The sequence below is a fragment of the Primulina huaijiensis genome, chromosome 2 (genome assembly GCF_012295235.1).
Source record: "Primulina huaijiensis isolate GDHJ02 chromosome 2, ASM1229523v2, whole genome shotgun sequence".
NCBI classification, from domain to species: domain Eukaryota; kingdom Viridiplantae; phylum Streptophyta; class Magnoliopsida; order Lamiales; family Gesneriaceae; genus Primulina; species Primulina huaijiensis.
Window position 1 is genome coordinate 25,289,624 of NC_133307.1, and position 25,222 is coordinate 25,314,845.

General features: G+C 36.5%; 4 protein-coding genes across 5 annotated transcripts; 3 read left to right on the forward strand and 1 right to left on the reverse strand.

Moving 5' to 3' along the window:
• Positions 1-1,530: 1,530 nt before the first annotated feature.
• Positions 1,531-10,392, forward strand: LOC140970937 (probable metal-nicotianamine transporter YSL7). Its single transcript, XM_073432943.1, has 6 exons — positions 1,531-1,998; positions 3,602-3,765; positions 8,428-8,525; positions 8,618-8,752; positions 8,847-9,036; positions 9,131-10,392. Exons 1-6 carry the CDS (start codon positions 1,593-1,595, stop codon positions 10,238-10,240), a joined length of 2,103 nt encoding a protein of 700 aa, XP_073289044.1. The 5' UTR covers positions 1,531-1,592; the 3' UTR covers positions 10,241-10,392.
• A 2,332-nt stretch (positions 10,393-12,724) lies between these two features.
• LOC140970938 (probable metal-nicotianamine transporter YSL7) lies at positions 12,725-17,849 on the forward strand. The gene is made up of 6 exons (XM_073432944.1): positions 12,725-13,210; positions 14,534-14,697; positions 15,850-15,947; positions 16,043-16,177; positions 16,277-16,466; positions 16,547-17,849. Exons 1-6 carry the CDS (start codon positions 12,802-12,804, stop codon positions 17,654-17,656), a joined length of 2,106 nt encoding a protein of 701 aa, XP_073289045.1. The 5' UTR covers positions 12,725-12,801; the 3' UTR covers positions 17,657-17,849.
• A 125-nt stretch (positions 17,850-17,974) lies between these two features.
• On the reverse strand, positions 17,975-20,511 carry LOC140970939 (protein ROOT PRIMORDIUM DEFECTIVE 1). 2 transcript variants are annotated; one of them, XM_073432947.1, is made up of 2 exons: positions 19,120-20,511; positions 17,975-18,628 (listed from the first exon to the last, which is right to left on the reverse strand). In XM_073432947.1, the coding sequence occupies exon 1, from the start codon at positions 20,465-20,467 to the stop codon at positions 19,271-19,273; it is 1,197 nt and encodes a 398-aa protein (XP_073289048.1). In that variant the 5' UTR covers positions 20,468-20,511; the 3' UTR covers positions 17,975-18,628; positions 19,120-19,270. The 2 variants fall into 2 exon arrangements, with proteins under 2 accessions (XP_073289048.1, XP_073289047.1); XM_073432946.1 differs by having other exon boundaries at positions 19,072-20,511.
• A 3,823-nt stretch (positions 20,512-24,334) lies between these two features.
• LOC140970941 (NDR1/HIN1-like protein 6) lies at positions 24,335-25,211 on the forward strand. The gene has a single exon (XM_073432949.1). The coding sequence runs from the start codon at positions 24,382-24,384 to the stop codon at positions 25,147-25,149; it is 768 nt and encodes a 255-aa protein (XP_073289050.1). The 5' UTR covers positions 24,335-24,381; the 3' UTR covers positions 25,150-25,211.
• Positions 25,212-25,222: the final 11 nt, after the last annotated feature.

Here is a 25,222-nt window from a genome sequence, read left to right on the forward strand (position 1 = left end):
GATTGACCTGATAAACGGTGTACATGTGAAAATCACTTCAGATTCATGGATCAAATATCTGAATTTGTGTTTGATACGTATGAACCTCCATATATAATACATGGATATGTTCGATCGTGATTATCACATTTTGAAAGAAAGTGATTATCTTAGTCTAGTCCTATTTCAAACTGAGTACAAGGTTGATAAAATACGGCAATTGGTTTGTTTTTTGGATACCGGTTCTAGTGAACTTATCATTTGAATTATTATCTTTTAAAAAGGGGTTGATAGACTTTGACATTAGCATGATTCCAAATCTGACTCTTTCAATGACTACATAAATACGTAAATAGATATTTTGTAAAAGTTATGTGAAATTTGGCCATTTTTTGGATGCATAAATTTTGGCCGTTCCAATTGTTTCATTCGATACAAATGCATGGTCCCGCAAGACAGTTGAAAATATGAAATGTATCTGTTATGGTTGAGTTTTTCCTGAGATTTGTGGGGATTTGGACATTTGAGAGGTATGAAATGTTTTATTTTCACATTACATGTAATATGTATTCATAAAAAAATGTAATGACCACTCTCAGGCACAATACAATTAAATAAACATATGATTCCTAATGCATTAATTTTGTAATATTTATAAAACAACACTATAAAAATGTATTTATATATGCATCTTTATTCTAATATATAACAAACAAGATAATTATTTTGTCACCCTAAATTTTATTTATTGTATAATATTTCTCATGCTCACTTGTGAGTCAAATTGGGGTTTAAGGTGTAAAATTCTTTAGTAAAGGAATGGGAACACAATCACGACCTTCAAACTTTCCCGAACGTATTCGTCATCGTCACTATCAAGAAAGCGTCGAAGTCAACTCAAATCAGCCGGCATTCACATATATTATATATTTATATTATTGATTGATTATTGATTTAGATTATGATACTGAAGGATATAGATCATTCTACCATCAAAACAACAATATAAGTCAAGTTCCAATTAAAAAAAATGTTATTTAAATTGGTTATTGTTAAGATTTGAATTCAAATTAAATTGAATTATATATTAAAATTTAAAATTTTTTGGGAATACAAATCTATATTTTTGTGGTATGTAAAAAATTGAAAGTTACATAAAATTGAAATTTTTGTCTTCTATATATTTTTTTACGATTTTGATGATGTATATAGTAAAATTTCATTTTTTGTTTTGAATCTTTCAATTTTTAGCAATTATAATCTTTTTATTATCATAATATTGATGAGAAACAGTATATATATTTTTTGTCAACGTTAAATCAATATCAAATAAAAAAGAAGAAGATTAAAATTAATATATATATATAAATATGTATATAAACTGAAAATAATATTATTATGAATCTTGGATCAACCGACGCCAAAACAAAATATGGAATCATCCGCTACGAATATGATACGTAATGATGACATACAAATAAAGAATTTACAAGATAGCGAAAACTTTGAAAGCCCCGATGAATAAATATTTATATATAAATGATCATGACCTGCGCCAAATATATATTTCTCTCACCCACAACTCACACAAAAGATCGATCCTTACACCCAAAATGGATCATACTTCCACGAGCATCAACAATCGGAAGCCCGAAAAAACCCACATTTCCAATGAAGAAATCGTGGAAAAAGAAGAGGATAGCACGGCGAAGCACGATTCAGTGGAGAAGATATTCGAGAGCAAGGAGGTTCCGCCATGGCAGAAGCAGCTCACCTTCAGAGCCTTCTTCGTGAGCTTTGTTCTCAGTGTTCTCTTCACATTCATAGTGATGAAGCTGAATCTGACCACGGGAATCATCCCTTCGCTCAATGTATCGGCGGGGCTTCTGGGGTTCTTCTTCGTGAAAGTTTGGACCAAGTTTCTGGATAAATCTGGGCTTCTCAAGCAGCCATTTACGAGGCAGGAGAACACTGTGGTTCAGACCTGTGTTGTGGCTTCCTCCGGCATAGCCTTCAGCGGTACGTACACCATCGCTTAGCTTCATTATTATCCATTTATTTCACTTACTATTTTGATAACTACAAATGATCTAATTATTCTTTAAATTATTTTATTTGTTCTCGAATAATTATCCATTCACATCATTTCTCTTAAAATTTAAGTTAGTTTGATAAAATTTTGACCGATTGGGGATTATAATATAGATATATGTCGGCCATATTAGATCAATATATATTTGTACTTGACAAGAATTTGTCTATATGTTCTGTGGTCGTATTTTGTGTCGAGAAGAATTTATTATTGGAATGATATATTATTATTTTTTATTGTGAAAGTTTTCGTAAGATTCTTGAGAGGTTAAACTTATTTTTTGTACTTTTACGTTTAACCTTTTCTGTCTTTCATTATTGTACCTGTGAAAAATATGACCAGAGCACGGAATATACATGTCTACTCCAACTCTAGATATATTTTTTTTGAGTTCTAACATTTGGGAAAGTAATTTCATGAATCTCGAGGAATTAAATAATAATTTAAGAGGGAGATAACCATGTCCATCTTTCTAGGATGATTTCCGGCCAAAAATAATTACTCTTTAACTTTTTTGGTCAACGAATTAGTTTTTGTTTTTATTTTTATTCGTAATTGTATTTTGTGTATATGAATATATATAAATTAATTTGGAAATTTCAAGGATATATATGTGAATAGTATTTTAATAAACATATGATAATTACAAGTACTTTTTTTTAAGACCTCGACAACTGTGAAAAGTGAATGCATTTAGTGCGAACGCTTTTTCAAGTCCGATGCACGTTAACTCAGGCTCAACCATTATTGATTACAATTATTATTTACAATAATCAATAATAAATATAACCGTGGTTTAAATTTGGCTGTCAAATATATTGTCATTAGACACGTTTCAGGAGACATTCTTGTAAATATGATCGGTATATATATATATAATTTAGCATATTGGATTCCATTAATTTTTGGGTTAATTGGGATTAAGTTCCGTTTTCAACAATTTCAACGATTTGTATCTATTTGGACTAAAAAAATACGATGAAATTGAAATAATAAAAATATGTAAGACAATCGAGCTCAAACTAAGTTTTCTGACATACATATGACTTAATCATAACTTATATTTGATATCACCGAACTGATTCTCATTGTCCGCTTTCCCAGATTTGGAAATATAAAAAATGAATTTAATGATATTTGTTTTGGGATTGAAAGATGATTTCAATCACAAGTAATCAGTCAAATTTCTAGGCTTCGGATGACTACAAAGTCAAGACTTTACTAATTTTTGGTTTGTTTCTAATTTAATACATATTTGATTCCCCAGATAGACAATATACTTATTTATTTCTCAAAGAAACAACAAACAAGTGACACGTAATTGAATTATTAGATATATTGGAAAATCTTTATATCCGATACTTTGTAAATCTAAAAATTATCCATTGAGCGAATGTAATCTGAACAAAAACTAAATTCATTGATAGAATGTTCATAATGAGAATACAGGCATATCATGTATGTTGTGTTAGAATGTTAATTGAATTGCAGCTTTTAATGAACTTACTTTTGGTCTATCAATTTGTACAGGAGGTTTTGGAAGCTATTTGTTTGGTATGAGTGAAGCTATTGCCAAAAAAACTACTGAAGCTAATGACTCACAAAATATCAAGAATCCAGCCCTCACGTGGATGATTGGATTCCTTTTTGTGGTTAGCTTTTTGGGACTCTTTTCTGTGGTGCCACTCCGTAAGGTCAGTAAATTCTCTCCAACTCCATACTTCATCGGTTTGAGGAATTCNGGCGGAAGCCTTCTCACTAACTAATTCCAGCAACAACACCTCCTAAAATAATTTCAGCACCACATCCAATCTTGTGCTTGTTAACCCAGCAAATCAGATCACCCATGTAAAACTCGGTGATGATAATTTCCTTCTTTGGCAGCTTCAAATTTCTTCGGGAATTAATGGGCTGGGTCTTGAATACCTGCTCACGGAAGAAACGCCTACTCCCCAAAAAATTCTGATTACAGAGGATATGACCGAAACGATAAATCCACTTTACATCTTGTGGTGTCGTCAAGATCAGCTTTTATTCTCCTTCTTACTTGGTTCCATGGTCGAAAGCATTCAAGCCCAGATGATCGGTTGTACTACCTCAGCTCAACTTTGGTCGCGAATCACGCATCTCTTTGCCACCAGATCTAAGGCTCGTGTAATGCAATACAAGTTGCAATTACAAACATTGAAGAAGGGAAGTCTTAGCATGAAAGACTTCCTTAGCAAAATGAAAGGCTATGTTGATTTACTAGCTGTGTGTGGTCATCCAATTTCTGATAATGATCATGTGCTGTACATCTTAGGAGGAGTTGGAGTGGAATATGAGGCTGTTGTAGTTCATATCACCTCCAGAGTCGAGGCTCTTGCACCCGCAGATGTCAGTGCACTACTAATGGCACATGAGGCACGTATTGAATCTTACACCGCCCCCACTGATGGAAGCCCTCCTAATATCAATGTCACTACATTTTTTCAATCAAAAGGTCGTGATACCTCAAATCAAAGTTCCACTCCTCGTGGACGTGGCCGTGGCCGTTTCTTTAGAGGTGGAAGAAAGAGCTGGAACAACAACAATAATCGCCCAACATGTCAAATATGTGGATATTCTGGACATGTAGCTGAAAAATGTTATTATCGGTTTGATAAAGATTTTGTTCCACAACACAGGAACTCAGGTTCTCACTTCCAACCTACTGTCAATTCAAATCGAGGACAATCTCATACTCTTTCTGCTGTAGTAGCTATGAAACAACCAGAGATGCTCAATGAAGATTGGTGGTTCCCTGACTCTGGAGCATCTCATCACATTACAAATGATCTTGGTAATATCACTATTGGGTCTGAGCACACAGGTGAAGGTAAAGTTTACATAGGTAATGGTTTTGGTCTACCTATTTCGCATAAAGGAGCGTCACGGTTTCACTCTTGTTCACACAACAACTCTCGCACATATCATCTAAATAATTTGCTTTGCGTCCCTAATCTGATCAAAAACCTTGTTAGTGTAAGCAAATTTGCTCAAGATAACAATGTCTTCTTTGAATTTCACCCACAATTCTGTGTTGTGAAGGATCTGGCAACCAAGGTTCAGCTTCTCAAAGGCAACCTACATGAAGGACTATACAGATTTCATCTTGGCAAACTTGATCGTTTCTCATCCAAACAAGCGTCCTGCCTTAGCTTAACTTCTCCTTTAAATCAAGTGCAGTTAGCACATCATTCTCCTCAAGTGGCATCATCCACATTAGCTAGATGGCATTGTAGATTGGGTCATCCCATGTTTCCTACTGTAAAGCAAGTACTAAACAGTTGTAATGTTTCTTTTCAAAGTAATGACAATATTGCTCTTTGCTCTGCTTGTCAGTTGGGTAAAAACTATAAGTTACCTTTTCCTATATCTCACACAGTCTACTCTACACCACTCCAACTTGTCTTCTCTGATGTTTGGGGTCCAGCTCATCATATTTCCAATAATGGGTTTCGATACTATGTTAGCTTTGTTGATGCATTTAGTAGATATACCTGGATTTTCTTCCTTAAACATAAATCTGAGGTTTTTCAGGTTTTTCAAAGGTTTAAAACTAATGTTGAGTTGCAATGTAATCACAAGATCAAAGCTCTTCAAACAGATTGGGGTGGGGAATATCGTTCATTGGTTTCTTTCTTTCAAAAATTTGGAATCGAACACCGTGTAACATGCCCTTATACTTCCCAACAAAATGGCGTTGTGGAACGAAAACATAGGCACATTGTTGACACTGGTATTTCCTTACTTGCTCATGCACATATGCCTCTTACTTATTGCGATAATGCCTTCTCCACAGCTGTCTACTTAATTAATAGGCTACCTTCCTCCATTATTCATAAACAGACCCCCCTTCACAGGTTGTTCCATATTACTCCTGATTATTCATTTCTCCGTGTCTTTGGTTGTCTATGCTTCCCTTATCTCCGAATGTATAATTCTCACAAACTTGCTTTTCGCTCCAAGGCATGTACATTCCTTGGCTACAGCACGAAGCATAAAGGTTATAAATGCCTCAGCGAAGATGGCCGTCTGTACATTTCCAGACATGTCAAGTTTGATGACAGAAAAATATAGTACCTATCATATAATATAATTTATATTATACCTATAATTTATATAGTCTTAAAAATCTAATCTAGGTTCGCTCATAACTAGGGTTTTATTATTTCTCTAAAGGGTGCAGGGATGTATAGGTGTATTCCACAAAGCTCGTCTTGTTGCCAAGGGATACTCTCAAACTGCTGGCCTAGATTACTCTGACACTTTCAGTCCTGTTGTGAAACCAACTACAATCAGACTGGTCCTCACAATTGCTTTGACAAAAGGCTGGATTATTCAACAATTAGATGTCAATAATGCGTTTCTTCATGGTAATCTTCATGAAACCATTCATATGCATCAACCTCCAGGCTTTGAAAAACGACAGGGAAGTACCATGCTAGTTTGCAGATTGCACAAGGCCATTTATGGGTTAAAACAAGCACCTCGTGCTTGGTTTGACAAACTCAAGACCACTCTACAGCACATTGGCTTTCATGCTTCCAAGGCTGACTCTTCTTTATTTGTTCGATTCCAGTCACCTTCAATTATTTATATTCTGGTATATGTGGATGACATTGTCATAACAAGGAGTAATGCTATGGACATTCAAGCTCTCATTCGACGTCTGAATTCTGAGTTCTCATTAAAACATCTTGGTGATCTTTCATATTTTCTTGGTATAGAAGTCTCTCGGCCAATTCGGGACAGCTTGTTTCTTTCTCAAGCAAAGTATATTCATGATCTACTTCTTCGGACTAAGATGGACAAGGCCAAGTCTCTTCCTACTCCTATGATTTCTTCTCTCAAACTCTCAACTCGAGAAGGCGATCCCTTTGAAGATATCACTCTTTATCGCAGCACAGTACATTCACAAGACCGGATATCGCCTATAGTGTGAATAAAGTGAGTCAGTTTATGCATCGTCCTCTCCACTTGCACTGGATTGCTGTTAAACGAATTCTTCGTTATCTCAATGGCACACTGCATTATGAAATCCACCTCACAGCAAAATCTCGGCTTACATTGACAGGATATTCTGATGCCGACTGGGGAAATGATATTGATGATAGGCGATCTACTTCTGGTTTTTTTTGGTTTCTTGGCAACTCTCCTATCTCCCGGCAGTCCAAGAAGCAACCTGTTGTTTCTCGCTCAAGCACAGAAGCTGAGTATCGCAGCTTAGCCAATGCAACAGCAGAACTCCTTTGGCTTAAATCCATTCTGTCAGAACTTCACATTGGTTCCCCTAACATTCCAGTTGTCTGGTGTGACAATCTCAGTACTGTAGCTCTCAGTGCAAATCCGGTATTGCATTCAAGAACTAAACATTTTGAACTTGACTTATTCTTTCTTTGAGAAAAGGTCATTTCCAATCAAATGGCAGTTCGATTTGTACCCTCCTGTGATCAACTCGCTGATGTACTCACAAAGCCTCTATCAGCCGCTTCATTTACTCGCTTTCGGACCAAGCTCAGCGTTTTACCCAATCCCACGCTGACCTTGAGGGGGAAAGTTAAGTAATACAAGTCCACATCAGCAATGGGAAGTCCACATCAGCAATGGGAACCCACATATGATGTGGAATTCTAGATGAATCCTTGGATAGAGTTTTGTAACGGTTTAACAAACTCTTGTTGCTGTATTTCTTTATTTGCCCTTATTCAATTGTGTATATATAGAGTAGGATATTTTTATCTGATTAATGAGAATAGCCATTCATCTTTATCCTTACGAGATTTTCTCCTTTTTCACTTTCCTTACTGATTCTTCAATTTGAAAGACCTGTTTTTTGGGACAAACTCTCCTTTGAGATAATGGCATAATATCGGTGCTCTTGTTGAGGAGCAAACTTAGAAAGAATTACCATCGGGTGCTTTGACTGTAACAGAATCTGGCAGGATATTGATGGGAGATGAGAGATGGGGTATAGGTGTCCATAACGTGCTACTTGTTTCACATATAGGTAAGGTTAAGGTTGAAAGTCATCTGGAGTGGGCGACTGTGGGCATCAACTTTTCAATGGTTATGCACTTTCACTAATGGTGGAGGAGTGACTTGCGCTCCACCTTATTTGGGATATGGTGTTTCCTCTTTGACTTATTGCCTACTTGTAGTTTTACAAAAGAGAGACATTCATATAGATTCTCATCTTTGAAGTTGCATACGCTAGAACTTGTATTGTGACATATCATACATGTCGATTTCTCCTGTAGAAAACTATAATATTCTCAATTTTACCACTTAATTTTGAACTCAGAATCTGAAACTAAGTTTTAAATGGTTTTCAGATAATGATCATAGACTTCAAACTGACGTACCCAAGTGGGACGGCTACCGCTCACTTAATCAACAGCTTCCACACTCCTCTAGGAGCCAAGTTAGCAAAGTGAGTTCCGGATACACTCACCGTAAATCTTGTTTGGAAAACAATATTTGAATGCACAAGTCTTCTAAATTTAATTTGTTGCTTGCCTCCAGGAAACAAGTAAGAACCTTGGGAAAATTCTTCTCTTTCAGCTTCTTGTGGGGGTTCTTTCAATGGTTTTTCACTGCGGGAGATGGCTGCGGATTCGTTGAATTTCCAACCTTCGGTCTTAAAGCCTACCAAAACAAGTAAAGATAGCCTGACTAACATCATGTAGTTAAATTTGCAATCTTTTTATTCTTGGTATTAGTTTAAGCCTCATACTTGTTGATCAAAAACCAGGTTCTACTTCGATTTCTCAGCAACATATGTCGGTGTCGGTATGATATGCCCATATTTGATCAATATATCTTTACTAGTTGGAGCCATTCTCTCGTGGGGTATAATGTGGCCGCTCATAGAGAATAGGAAAGGTGATTGGTATTCGGCAACGTTGGCGCCTAGCAGTCTCCATGGCATTCAAGGTTACCGGGTATATTAAAATACACTAAACCAAATCTTGAAACGTTTGGATGACCTGTGTGTGTGTGTGTGTGTGTTTAACACCTTTTGTGATTCTTTCACAGGTCTTTATTGCCATAGCCATGATCTTAGGTGATGGCCTATACAACTTCGTCAAGGTCCTAGGCCGTACTATACTCGGATTATACCAACAAATACGTGATAAAAATTCAGGCTCAGTCCTCCCAGTCGGTTCCAATTCATCTCCTTCAAATACTCCTACAGTATCCTACGATGATGAACGTAGGACCCGACTTTTCCTCAAGGACAAAATCCCTACATGGGTTGCCATTTCTGGATACATCGTACTTGCCATAATCTCTGCGGCAACTCTTCCACACATTTTCCATCCACTCAAATGGTACTATATAGTTGTCATGTATATATTTGCACCGACACTAGCGTTTTGCAATGCCTACGGATGTGGGCTCACCGATTGGTCCCTAGCATCGACCTATGGAAAGTTGGCCATATTCATGATTGGGGCGTGGGCTGGAGCCTCCCATGGGGGAGTTCTTGCCGGACTAGCTGCTTGTGGAGTCATGATGAATATAGTCTCCACTGCATCAGACCTCACACAAGATTTCAAGACCGGATACATGACTCTAGCATCTCCCAGGTCCATGTTTGTGAGCCAGGTGATCGGGACTGCTATAGGTTGTATCGTCTCACCGTGCGTATTTTGGATATTCTACAAGGCATTCCCCGATCTAGGCAACTTGGGCTCACAATATCCGGCACCGTATGCGACTGTCTACCGTGGCATTGCTATCTTGGGGGTCGAGGGGTTTTCATCTTTGCCAAACCACTGTCTCACGCTGTGTTATGTTTTCTTCATAGCAGCAGTAGTCATCAACGTGTTAAGAGACATTGTAGGGCCGAAATGGGCTAGTTTTATTCCTATCCCAATGGCTATGGCGATTCCTTTCTATCTTGGACCATATTTCACCATTGATATGTGTGTGGGGAGCTTGATTCTTTTCATCTGGGAGAATGTGGATAAGGCTAAGGCTGATGCATTTGGACCGGCAGTGGCGTCGGGATTGATCTGTGGAGATGGGATTTGGACATTGCCCAGTTCAATCTTAGCTTTGGCTGGTGTGAAGCCTCCGATTTGTATGAAGTTTCTGTCAAGAAAAGAAAATGCAAGGGTTGACACTTTCTTGGGTAATTAGTTTGCTGTCTTGGTGTATCAATTCCCATGCTTCAGCTTCATGTATTTTCTTTTGTATCCGCAATTTTCCCTTGCTATTTCACGGTTTCATAAATATAAATGTATAGTTGTTCTATCATTAAATATATCTAAGTTGTGTATGTGAATTTTATCCTGTGGTTTTTGGGAACCAAAATTGCTATAATATGTTTAAACCAAACAAGAATACTCGGCACTTTTTTTGGCATACTCAAAAGCCAAAAAGCTAAAATAGAAATAATACTCTTTTTTTCAGAAAATCTTCATTAACATTAATTCATAAAGTCAATAGTTACAATATCAGAGAAACAAGATGGTATGTCACCATAAGCCACTTGAGATTCGTCATCGAAGAAAGAACTGTACCAGCTAAACGATGAGCAGCTCCATTGGATGTTCTTCTCATATGCTTGATAGAGTAGAAGACTATAGTGATCTAATTTGCAAGGCCATGGCTCCTTCAGGTCCAAGCTCCATGGCCGGATTAGTTACTGCTTTAACTGCCGGTTGAGAATCCGAAAAGATGCAAGTGTTTGTAAACCCATGGCACAAGCTAAAATCTATACCAAAACCAATGGCTGGCCAATTCCGCTCCTTACACGGAACTTGCGTACCTAATAACGGAAGCCCAATATCAACAACAAAACCTTGGTGATCTCGAACTACTGTCCCAACACTGCACTTGTTATTGTAACCACCGATCCCCGTATCAACATCCAATCTTCTGGTTCTGTAACGGAGGCATCCAACCCCGGTCAGCGATAAGCTGCGTCGAAGGATTCAATAGTTCACACACCAAACTAGTTTTGCGGAATATATTCAACAACGAGATAGCCCCATCAATATAAAAACATGTCGGTTGTCGAGAGGTTGCTTGTGTTCTTTTGCATGGCTACCAAACAACCCATGCCATCATATTAAACAACTCAAACTCCTCCTTCTTGAGCCCCTTCGCTAAGAGTAGACCACATTCAATAGAAGGAGCCATTCGTAGCTGACACAAGAATCTACAAAAGATTGTGTCTCCAAACATTCCGAACAACAGGGCAAAACAGGAGACAACGGCTAGTAGAAGCGAAATTGAGATTGCACAAAGGACAAATGCCAGAAGTTGGAACATGCTTTTATTGGCAGGAGCATTAAATGCATGTCGAGAGGTTTGTCAAAGTTGGACGGCTGATTGGCATTATTTGACTCAGGAAAGTTCGAGAAAATTTATCAAACGCGTTTTCACACTGACAGAGGCTCTATAAATAGAGCTCCCTCCCTTCATTCTAAAATCATCCCTTCTTCGAGTTTTCTCTCATCTTATAAGCATTTGAGTGCTTAGTTATATAATATTTGTGAGGTGTTTGTTCTCATGTATTAAGAGAGTGTGTGTTCTTTTTNCCCTACTCAAATACCCAATTATCATATACAATTAAATTTTTTTCAAATTTAAATTGTTTCAATGGAGTTATGAATAATTAAAAAATTATTTAAATGAACAATAAGAAAAATTATTCATGTTTTATAATAAGTGTGTGTGTATATGAAGTTTTATATATTTTCTTCTCTTTTAATATACAAAGCATCGTTTTTTTAAATTTTCAAATTTATGATTATATGTATTGAAAATTCCGAAAATCAGTGGATTGACTGATGAATCTTTAATATAAATAAATATAATTACTATATATATACATATATACATACATACATATATATATATATTTATATATATTAATTTAAACAGGTATTCGGGTCCGGTGTGGGTCGGATTATATCAAACCCGCCTCCATACCCGAACCCGAAAATCCACATACCCGATTACCCAATTATTTAATCGGGTATAAAAATCCCTCCATACCCTCTTCTATTCGAGTCGGGTATCGGATCCTCCAACAGGTTCGAAGGAACTTGCCATCCCTAGTGACAATGACAAATGTGGAAATAAATTTTCAAAACATAAAATATTAGTATTTTTTTTTCTTGTAAAAAATATAAACCGCAATTTTTACACACACACACACATATATATATATATATATGTATGTATGTATGTGCATGTGTATAATACATACTGAATGGTAGTCTCGTCAAACAAACGAAAAATCTCCTACTTAAAAATCAACAAGCATTTAAAACTTTAAGAAATAAAACCTTTGAATTGTAGTAATTTATAGAAATAATACTAAACTTTCAACAAATATATATAATAATTATATAGTGATATTTTGTTATTATCTAATAAGATTTTATATTGAATTTATTATAAGATTTTGATAAATGAAATTTTTGTATTGAATTTTTTGTATCGTAAAATTTAATTCATATATATATTGATATGACAATGGCATATTATGTTGAATTATTATGCACCATTTTTTAAAAATCAAGCATATTTATTTCATTAACTATTGATTCTTAAGTACAAAATTCTTCGCTTTTTTGGCGGGACCAACAAAAGTTGACAACAATGCTACATATACAACTATGTTACCCACAACTCGTATATAATATCATCTCTACAACACAAACAAAAAGATCGATCCACACACTCAAATGGATCATAATTCCACGAGCATCAACAATCCGAAGCCCGAAGAAGCCCATAATTTCATCTGCGACGACGATCACGGCGAAGAAACCGTGGAGAAAGAAGATGATCAGTCAGTAGAGAAGTTGTTCGAGAGCAAAGAGGTTCCGCCATGGCAGAAGCAGCTCACCTTCAGAGCCTTCTTCGTGAGCTTTGTTCTCAGTGTTCTCTTCACATTCATAGTGATGAAGCTGAATCTGACCACGGGAATCATCCCTTCGCTCAATGTATCGGCGGGGCTTCTGGGGTTCTTCTTCGTGAAAGTTTGGACCAAGTTTCTGGATAAATCTGGGCTTCTCAAGCAGCCATTTACGAGGCAGGAGAACACTGTGGTTCAGACCTGTGTTGTAGCTTCATCTGGCATAGCCTTCAGCGGTACGTACAGTACTGATCCTTACACTGTTAAACTCTCACACGCACTGAATCTTTCTAGGATGATTTTCTGTTGTTGCTCTAAATTTTTTGCAAAATTGAGAATACGCATGCTTTAATTTTTTTACTTTTAGAATTTTGTGTATATGAAAGATAAATAAATTTAGAGGTTTCAAGGTTATATTTCATTGGCGTGTAACAATCACAAACGAATGCCTAGTTGGAAGACTTTTTTAGTTGACGCACAATGGAGTTAGCTTTTAATATAGCCATCTCTTTTTAGCAAAAAAATTAATTTAGCATGATAAAAATGATTTTGTTTTCATCCCAATTTTATTCATATTTTTTGTCAAATTTTATTTTTAATCCGTTAGATTGTTATTTTTAAAATTTTGACAATTTGAGTATTTTTTCTGATGTATAATGTCGCATTAACACTTATAATAAAAACTAAAAATACCGGAAAAAAACATGATTAAAATTAAAATTTGATAATATAAAAATCAAAATCCAAAATGACTAACATACCATACAAAAAAAAAATGAATTTTACCATTTAACATGCCAAGAATTGGTGGTTCGTTGATTCACATTAATTTTTCCAAGTGAATATTCCTTCTGGATATGGATTCAAAATTGAATTTAAAGATGATTACAACCCCTGTATTCTGACTAGTCCAATTTTTAGGCTTCGGATAACTCCAAAGTCGATTCTTTTTGCCATGATTGTCATAGAATCTCTTCTTCGCGAATAATTTTTTTTTATTACTCTCTCGTTCTGTATATTTAGGCACACATTTTTACACAAATTAAAAAATTATTTAAAAAAAATAAGTTTTACACTGATTTTTTTAATTTATTTATATATAATGAATGCTTCAATAGGATATAAAGATTTAATAAAAATAAATAATATTTTTAATGAATATGATAGATTAATAAAATAATTTTGAAAGTAATAATAAATATAGATACTTCTTATATATTTGAGATAAATGAAAAAAAAAATGTGGCATTTATATTTGAAGAGGGTAATATTGTTTTTTTGCAAATGCTATTTTTCGGTGTGTACTGGGTAAACCCTCTGATTAATGCAAACCACATTAGCCAGGTAAATATATTGGGCAAGCTATGTATGACAAGCTAATTAGAGAAGGTATTGGTTGGAAAAATCGAATTACTAACAATTATCAAATGTCCGTCTATTCCACTAACTCGGACATACTCACGAGACATTTATTTATTTATTATTATTATTATATAACAGAATGTTCATTGTTTTGCAGCTTCTGAATGAATTAACTTCTATCGATTAAATTTGTACAGGAGGCTTTGGAAGCTATCTGTTGGGTATGAGTGAAGCTATTGCCAAAACTTCTACTGAAGGTAATGACTCACAAAATACCAAGAATCCAGCCCTCACATGGATGATTGGATTCCTTTTTGTGGTTAGCTTTCTGGGACTCTTTTCTGTGGTGCCACTCCGTAAGGTCTGTACATTCTCTCCAACTCCATAGTTTTTTCTTTTTTTCAATAAAATGATTTCGTTAAAAAAAATGAAGTTTTTACAAGTAAACTAGACGTCCTAAAAAAAATGACAACGCAATACTAACTAACAACATATTCAAAAGCAAACTTATATCCTAACCAAATATCAAATACAGTAATACATGGCTATGATGACACATCAACATGACAATCTAAGTGGCAGCAGGTTTGTAAATCCTTAAAATCACAGCATAACTCCACACTTCCATTAAACTGAGATCAAGAACAGAGGCTAGTCTGCTTCCCCTGGTCGGATAGCTCGTGTCAGGACAGTAGGAGCAAGTCAACACAACAAAAACTATACATTCACAACCGAACATCATAACAAGGAACGCCCAATGGGGTAGCGAGTGAACCTCAGATTGCACCATGATCCAGCACGTATATACGAGGCATACCTCGGGACTCTATTCAACTACATAGGGCATACTCTGGAATCGAGTATCAATCAAGAGATATGAAATCAAACAAATATGTCATTGCAATAATTCCAACGTAATGTAAGTACCTTGATCTTCATAACAGTACTTGAAATGTCCAGTGATTCGCCTTCAAACAAAGCTCTGAATCTCATATTCCACACATGATACACACATGCTGCCAATGCTATAACTCTCATTTTTGTTAGCTTGGATCCACCACTGTATACTCCTCTGAAAGTCTCGGGCATTGCAGTAACAGAGCCCATGTTCTTCTGCATACCCAACCATTCACGCAAAGAGTTCCAAATATTTACCGACATGTTGCATTGAAAGAACAATGATCATATGTTTCATCGGCCACTTTACAAAGCTAACATGTCTTGTCAATAACATAACTCTGCCGATGCCGAGTGAGTAATTTCCCATGTGCCAATAGCCAAAGAATAAACTATGAATGTCTACAACTCCATACTTCCATCTATTTGTTGATGTTACAGTTGTTACATGTCCTATGTCATTCCCCAACAAATTGTGAGTGATTCTTCAAACTGAGACGAGTTTTTTGGGACAAACTCTCCCATACGCGTCCTGTAGAGATGTATAATGCTTTCAATTTTTCCACTTAATTTTGAACTCATGCAGAATCTGAACTATGTTTTAAATGGTTTTCAGATCATGATCATAGACTTCAAACTGACGTACCCAAGTGGGACGGCTACCGGTCATTTAATCAACAGCTTCCACACTCCTCTGGGAGCCAAGTTGGCAAAGTGAGCTCCATCATACTCTCACCATAAATCTTGTTTGGAAAATAGTATTTGAATGCACAAGTCTTCAAAATTTATATTGCGTTGCTTGCCTCCAGGAAAAAAGTAAGATCCTTGGGGAAATTCTGCTCTTTCAGCTTCTTGTGGGGCTTCTTTCAATGGTTTTTCACTGCGGGAGATGGCTGCGGATTTGTTGAATTTCCAACTTTTGGTCTTAAAGCCTACCATAACAAGTAAAGATGGCCAATATTGACTAACATCAAGTAGTTAAATTTGCAATCTTTTTATCCTTGGTATTAGTTTAAGCCTTATAATTGTTGATAAAAAACCAGGTTCTACTTCGATTTCTCGGCGACATATGTTGGTGTCGGCATGATATGTCCGTATTTGATCAATATATCTTTACTAGTCGGAGCCATTCTCTCGTGGGGTATAATGTGGCCGCTCATAGAGAAAAGGAAAGGTGATTGGTACTCAGCAACATTGCCGTCTGGTAATCTCCATGGCATTCAAGGTTACCGGGTATGTTAGAATACACTAAACCAAATCTTGGAACGTTTGGATGACCTATATATATAAAACCTTCTGTGATTCTTTCACAGGTCTTCATTGCCATAGCCATGATCCTAGGTGATGGCCTGTACAACTTCGTCAAGGTCCTAGGAAGTACTTTACTTGGGTTGTACCATCAAATCCGTGATAAAAATACAGGCTCAGCCATCCCAGTTGGTTCCAATTCATCTCCTCCAAATACTTCTTCAGTATCCTATGACGATCAACGTCGGACCCGACTTTTCCTCAAGGACAAAATTCCAACATGGGTCGCCATTTCTGGATACACCATTTTTGCCATGATCTCTACGGCAACTCTTCCACACATTTTCCATCCTCTCAAATGGTACTATATAGTTGTCATGTATATATTTGCACCGGCATTAGCTTTTTGCAATGCGTACGGAAGTGGACTCACCGATTGGTCTCTAGTATCGACCTATGGAAAGTTGGCCATATTCGTTATTGGGGCATGGGCTGGAGCCTCCCATGGGGGAGTTCTTGCCGGACTAGCTGCTTGTGGAGTCATGATGAATATAGTCTCCACTGCATCAGACCTCACACAAGATTTTAAGACCGGATACATGACTCTCGCCTCTCCCAGGTCCATGTTTGTGAGCCAGGTGATCGGGACTGCTATTGGTTGTATCGTTGCACCATGCGTGTTTTGGATATTCTACAAGGCGTTCCCCGACCTGGGCACCGTTGGCTCACAATATCCAGCACCGAATGCGACTATCTTCCGTGGCATTGCTATCTTGGGAGTTGAGGGGTTTTCATCCCTGCCGAAGCACTGTCTCACGCTGTGTTACGTTTTCTTTATAGGAGCTGTAGTCATCAACGGCTTAAGAGACATTGTAGGGCCGAAATGGGCTAGGTTTATTCCTATCCCAATGGCTATGGCGATTCCTTTCTATCTTGGACCATATTTTACCATTGATATGTGCGTGGGGAGCTTGATTCTTTTCATCTGGGAGACTGTGGATAAGGCTAAGGCTAATGCGTTTGGACCAGCAGTGGCGTCGGGATTGATATGTGGAGATGGGATTTGGACATTGCCCAGTTCAATCTTAGCTTTGGCTGGTGTAAAGCCTCCGATTTGTATGAAGTTTTTGTCAAGAAAAGATAATGCAAGGGTTGACACTTTCTTGGGTAATTAGTTTGCTGTCTTGGGAAAGGCAGCTGGCTAAATCAGTTCCCTGTGCTTCAGCTTTAATGTCTTTTGTATCCACAGGTTTCCCTTGCGATTTCACGGTTACATAAATATAAATTTATAGTTGTACTATTATTAGATATTTAAGTTGTGTCATACTGGAAATATAAATTTATCCAGTGGGTTTTTGTGAACCAAAAGTGCTATAACGTAATTAAACCACGGTACAATGGGATGTGCAAATTCTGTTAAAGGTACATCTTTCTTGTGGATGTGTTGGATGCTAGCTATTTCTTGTGCAATATGATATGAAATACCAAAAGTTGGGAGCGTTAAAACCTTAGGGACCGAAACTAAAGAAATGATATTTGTTAGCCTAAGAATACTCGTTACTTTTATTTTGAAAGAAAAAAGTACTCGGTACTTAAAAACGACACAATAAGTGAACTTTTCAACAGTTTCAGATCCAAGTTGCCGTTGTATGTGACGCTTTTTAAAAATGCTAGTTCGTTTTGGCAGAATGGTGCACTCCGAAACTACATTTCTGAGAGACGAGCATTAATGCTGTGGCGCATCTTTTGACAAAACTGGAGCATAATGGTCAGGCGGGAGTGAAGTTAAGTTATAAACATTTGTCTAGGAAATATGCTTTTGATCAAGATATGGTTAATAGTGTGTGAGAGAACATCCTGAAATGCGAGATATCGCAAGAGAGCAGTTTTAGATGCAGCAAAGGAAGAATTGGAAATCTTAGAAACTCAATACCCAAGCAAGTTTCACTACCTCAAAATGAACACTGTAGCCTTTAATCTCAGATTTTGTTCTCAATCTATGTTTAATTTAACTTCTCCATCTCCTGGTTCACTCTCCCCACCACTGCTTGTAATCTCTCTCTTTCTCCTTCTTCGTCTTTGAATTATTCTATAATATGAGTTGATTTTCTTGTTTACTTTTTGTCTACAGAGTCATCATTGAAGAGCTGCAGAAAAAAAAAAGAGATCATCAGATAACGGTGATGACATTAACAATTATGTCTGCAATAAAAGGAGAAGCAAGGCTGGTGGAGTTCTTATGAGAGCGCAAGAATGTCTCAGGAAGATCAAAATTTCAAAATCTGTGAATGATTCGAACAAAAGATAAGATGGCTTGCATAAGCTCTTGGCAACAATTATCCAAAATTTGGTGTTCAAGAGATCCAATGTCCTAAACTGTGTGAACCACCAACTTTAAGCTACTCTAATCGAAAATATGGCTACTGCTGTTTGGGATATGTTGAACAAAGGTGACTCATTACAATTTGGTTCGTCTCGGATTGGCCTTCTATCATCCTTTTTTCGTTACAAAGAATCATCCATAAACTTCAATTCCTTACTTAAAAGACTAACGTGATCAGGAAGGCAAAATAAGTAGAAACATAGTTACCTCTTACTTCCATCACATAAATGTTTAAGCTACAACTGAACTCATAACCTGCAAGAAACACGATACATGTTTTCCCAGATTGATAACTCATGTGCATTCCCGATTTCTAGCTAACTTGAGCACACAGTTTGCTCTGTGGATAATGTTTCGCACAAGATTCAGCTTCTATAATACAAGAGAATTGATTTTCTTGCTAAGTTTATTCCATTTTATCTCCAAACTCCACACTGTTTGACTCGTGATCGTCTTCATTCCATCCACGACGCCCCCGAGCAACAAGATCAAGAAGTTTCCTTCGAATATCATAGACAGGGTTTGGCTCGATCAAGCATCCCCTCTCATACGCCTCCCTCAAGAACACTGTATGCCTTATACCTTTGGTCGACAGATAGAAAATCCCGGGATGGTCAAGGAACAAATCCCTCATATTCAAATCAATTCCAAACCACTTCCTAAAATGGCTGATCTTCTCCACTTCCACCATTTTCTCCAAAGTCAAGCTCAAGAATTCATGCACAATTCCCACAGCCCTCTTTTCCATTTTCATCCTCCTACTAATAGTTACCCTCTTCTGCATTTCTTTGAGCCCCATTTCCTCATAAGGACCGATATAAGGTAACATCTGCCATTCCTTAATTTTAGCCTTAAAATCCTTCTTCAATCGCATCCCGGGCGGAAATCCATGATTGAAACTGTGCTTCAACTCAGTCCTATCCAGACGACAGTCCTCTTTACAGCACTCCACAAGCCTCCAGTTCTCAATAGCAGGAACTAGACATTCATCATGCACCTTATGTGCATTAAGCATCAAGACATGGGTGTTCATCTCATTACCATCTTGAAGCGAAAAAAGGTCAGAATTCATCGAAATGATGGAGTCCTCAAAGTCATCGGGGAGACCCAGTTCTCTCCAGACCTTAAAAATGGCTCGAAGCGGCAGCCTTTTAGTCAATGACATGGATAGAAGCTTCACCAACCGGGTGACAGCAAGCGGCATTGATTTCTTAATGGAATCGGATTCTAGACGTACGAGGTGAAACGCAGCAGGCGTGAGAGTGCAGAAAGGTTGGAGCTTTGTGGGGTGGTTGAAAATGCGGAAGATGTGGGGATATTTTCGGAGGAAAGCTGCAGGGCCGCGATTGAGATGGAGGGTTTGGGAGAGACGGCGGAGGAATTCAAGGGAGACGGAGGGCGGGGCAGAGGTTGAGGAGAGAATGAGGTCTTGTATGGACACTACTTTGAGTAGATTCTTGTAATTGTCCATGAGCTTCTCGAAGGTGGGGTCTCGGTGCCTCGAGGCTACATACTGCGCTGAGGTGGTTTTGGCGCGGAAGAGGAAGAGGCAACTGGCGGCGGTGGTTTTGTGGCGGAGCGTTCTGATGATCTGAGTGGCCATGTTTTGGGCCGACTGGGAGTGAGGACAAAGTATCTCTACCACAGTTTAGAAAGCCCACTGTTTCGTGGCATGCAACGTCATACTAATTTTATTTTTTATAATTTTTGTGTAAAAAATATACATTATTTTTTTATAATATGATATTATTAATTAATATAAAATTTATTAAAAATAGTTTGGACTTTAAAAATTAGAGGCAAGTTAGATAAAAAAAAATAATCAGAAAAAATTGAAAATATATAAAAACTGCTAATAAACTCACAATAACAAAATTAATTAAAAAAATATTATGAAAGATAAAATTGTAAAACAACTTTGGTATGTTAATAATTCAGTATATAGTATAGATATAAAGTTTTCATAATCTACAAATATTATATCCAAAAGTGTGAAGAATAACATAATTAAAACTCTCGTGAGATAGTCGTATGTGTCAATTTTGCGATACATATATTCTATTTGAATCACTTACAAAAATATTATTTTTATGTCAAAAATATAACTTTTTTTATTATAAATATGTGTAAAGTTAATGCATCTCACGAATAAAGATCAACGAATAACGGTTTAAAAATGATTTATTTAAAAGATCACGAGGTATCCTTCGTTTTAAAATTCAAACCAAACGCTTCGTTGAAATTTAAATATGACATTTACAAATTCCATTTGTTAAGTGGAAAGAAAGTAACTTAAATTTGAGCATTTATATTTGTACAAAAATAGCATTTATAATTTTTTTTAATCTTTGTATAAAACATTTTATTCTTTTCGTTTGTATAATTTGGTTAGTTAATAAAGATGGATCAACAAAGACCACGAGTTTTAATAATTTACGTTCTATGACCAGTGTGAAAGAGATGGAACTGATTTCAACTGTTTTTTTTTTTTTTTCTGGGCATCTCGATCCTTCTATGATTATGTCAGCTCCTGGTAAGTAATTTGCGCTACAAGAATGCTTATATGTCCTTATAATAGAATGAAACTGTTTTGGAGTTTGGTTATGCAACAGTTTACAATGTAATTGTTTATGCAACCATGTCTTATGAATGGGTATCAAGGATTGGAGAACCGCGGTCTTAAAATATTTGCCTCTTCTTAGAGTCTCTGAGTACTGCTGCCCTACCCAGCTTGTACCAAAAGATACATTCGCATTTAAGCCTGTTTCGAGTTCAACTAGGCATGCTGCATTGTTTCAGGTTCATTAATGCTTCATTTTTCTCAAGAATGTCTTAGCTTTGTGGTACTTGACCTTACTCGACTACCAGCTGCTTTGTCATAGCTGCTTTTGAGTTCACCAAGGAACTGTAACCTGGTGATATGATACACCTTTAGAAAGTATGCAAGGCTTTTGCCTGGTCTTTCTTTTGTCAAGATCAGGACTTAAACCTCTCTTCTAAAGAAGCTAATGTAGATTAACAAACCTAACGAGGATTTATCAATATGTCTATCAACTTGGATGCTCATGAGATGGAGAAAATTAATTTACTCATAAAATTGTATTTATGCAGTGCTGGTGGCTACATCTTCATGCTCCACGGATGAGACAGTTGTGGCAGATTCTGACGTAGATGGGGAACGTACTGCCACATCTATCCGAAAATCCACTGTAGCTGGTTTGATAGAGTCTGCTGATAATTCAGGAGAAGAAAAGATAGCAATCCACAAGGTGGAATTAGCTGAAAGTACGTGATTGGCAAGCAGGACATGCCGTTTACAATGTAGAATCTTTTGGGCATAACAGTGGTCAGAACACGGTCGTGGGCTAATCCATTGCCCATGAAAGCCAATGATTCATACCTTCTACTCGTCATATTGATCATCCTGATAGTTATACTCTAATGCTGCCAAGTCCAATACCCTTGATGCCACCACCTTTTCAAGGGATGGGAATGTTGGTGATGCTTTGAGAAAGGCCAAGAGTGAGAATCTTGATATTATATTTAGCCAAGATCTAATTGCTAGAGATCGTATACACCACTATCTCGTCATTCTTCAACTTATGGTGTTATTGGATACAAGTCTTAAGTTTATAATACACTTTAGATTGATGTTCGATATTTGTTGTTTCTGTTAATCCAAATTATTTTAAGCAGTTCCCAAACTCTTAACACATCTCTTTGATTTCTTCTTTTCCCACCCTTCCTTCCCCATATTATTTTTAGGTGCACTTCCACACATAGGTAGGTGCACACAAAAAGCTTAATAGTACTTGATCTCCTGAACTGCAATTCAATATATGTCGAAAACCTCTGGTTTCTCTCTCATTTATTGCTTGCCTGAAATGAACATGTTTTGTCAAAAGTTTCCTCGTACATATTTTAGATTATTGGTTTTTTATTTTGTATCCTTATGGTCTGAACTTTAGACGGATGTTCCATCGGGTAACAGCTCCAACAACCTTTTTCCATTGATCTTGCTTATTTTATGTAAGCTTTTCGCATGCTTGACATGTTTAGTGCAAGTCAGTTTTTTGAAGACTTTTGTGCTCTTCATGTTAAACAGAGTCGGTAAATTTTGATTTTTGAAATAAAACGGTCATGTTCTTCTATTCTTTTGTTAAATCTGCATGGAAAATTGTAAAATAAATATTGTGATCTGAAATTTGAATATATGTTGCTAAATTAATTCCCGACTCATAATTCCCAGTTAGAATTTTTGTTTAAATCTAAAGTATTTGCAGGACCAAAATCATCAGTGTTTTATGATATTGGAGAAATATCGACTTTTTGCCACCAATTTGGTAACGTGTAGGTGAGCGTGATGAATAATAACCGATTGACTTGGGCTTTCTTGTTCGATTGTGCTACGGCAAGTCCGCATTTTCATGTACTTTCCCATCTAATCTTTTGAAATATATTTTGAATTCTTTGGATTTAGAAATTAATTTTGCTTGAATCCAATTCCATGTTGGGCTAATTAAGATGTGAAAATACACCTTTCCTTCTAAAAAGAAACTAAATAATAATTTTCAAATGTTTGTTGAAATAAATGATCTAGAAAACCTCGTCAACTTATAAGACTGACTTTTTTTTTTTTTTTATATAGNTGAATAAAATAAAATAAAATTTATGTGTAGGTTTCAAAAGTATTAATTATCTTTGTATATATTCATATTATATACCAAGAGGGTAATACGCATAGCCAACGGTTTCACAATATGATTTTATTTAAAAAAACAAGTTGTGAAAATTAATCTTTTAACAACATATATATTTTTTATAAATATGTGAATTTGTTACTTCTAAGACTGGGATTTTAAAAGAAATATGACAAATAAAAAAGAATTTTTTATATTTATAATAATGACGCATAATGATTTGGACTTATTCAAGAATACAAAAATTCAAAGATGGCGACTCTTCACCCACCCCGAATGGTTAAAAGTCAAGATAGGGTAACTAAACCATTACATATAATGGACTTTATCTACGCGTATGAGAACTATATTTACATTTTTTGCGTCTTCGATAAATAAAATATAATAATAAGAGGAAATTTCCATCACCGATTTTTAACAGAGACTCCAAATAACTTTACGATGATGTAAAAATTTATTGAATTGTTGTAGCCCGTCACGAAATTTTTGTGTATTTTCCAAGTTTTTTTTTAGGCAAACAAAAAAATTTATATAATGATTAAATTATGTGAAATTTATCTGATAACGTACTCATATTTAGTGATATATGTAAATTTAAAATTTTAATGTATATGATATTAAAATATGATATAGTCACATAGTTTTTCAGAGATGTGTGAAAATTTAAAATACGATTAGCGATCATGTCGGACGATGTAAAATAAATTTTTTAACATGTGTGTGTGTGTTTTAAAAATATTTTCTATAAATAAAAACAGACCGCCACTCTGCTTTATATAAACCTTTCGAGTTTGCTAGCTCTCTCCTCTCGAACACAATGGCCGATCATCAAAGAGTCCATCCACTCCAAGATTCCGATGCGGTCGCGCCGTCCAATAAAGCCACCACCCCGCTGGTGTCCCGAGGGTCTTTCCGGTCCGACGGTGGTGATCCCGAGAGACAATATCCGCCGCCTCTCAGCCGCACAATCCCTTATTCTCCTGCAAAACCACCGAGAAGAAGGTGCAGTTGCTTCAAAAAGTGCCTTTGTTGGACCATATCCCTTCTGCTAATCCTTCTCATACTCCTTGGAATTTTGGCTGCAATCATATTCTTTGTTTTCCAACCAAAACTACCCAAATATTCAGTTGATTCCATGAGAATAACCCAGTTTAATCTCACCAACAGCAACAGCTTGTCCTCTTCGTTTAACGTCAACATCACCTCAATAAATCCGAACAAAAAGATAGGCATATATTACTTGGGTGGAAGCCATTTGAGTGTCTGGTATACAGGAACAAAACTGTGTGAAGGTTCTCTGCCGGAGTTTTACCAAGGCCACCGCAACACTACCGTGCTCAGCCTGACTCTGGCGGGCCAAACTGATAATGCCACGGGTTTGCTGCAGTCGTTGCAGGCTGCACAGCAGAGTGGTAGCGTCCCTTTGAATCTTCGGGCCAAAGTTCCCGTGAGGCTGAAGCTTGGGAGATTGAAGCTCATGAAATTGAAGTTCTTGGTGAAGTGCAGGGGGAATGTTCACAGTATCGGGGAAGGTGAAGTGATCAGAATTAGAGATAGTAGTTGCAAATTCAGATTCAGAGTTTAGCATTTAATTCATTATTTATCATTTGACTAATATATTTCCATGAATAAATATATTTTTTTAAATATTATTTGTA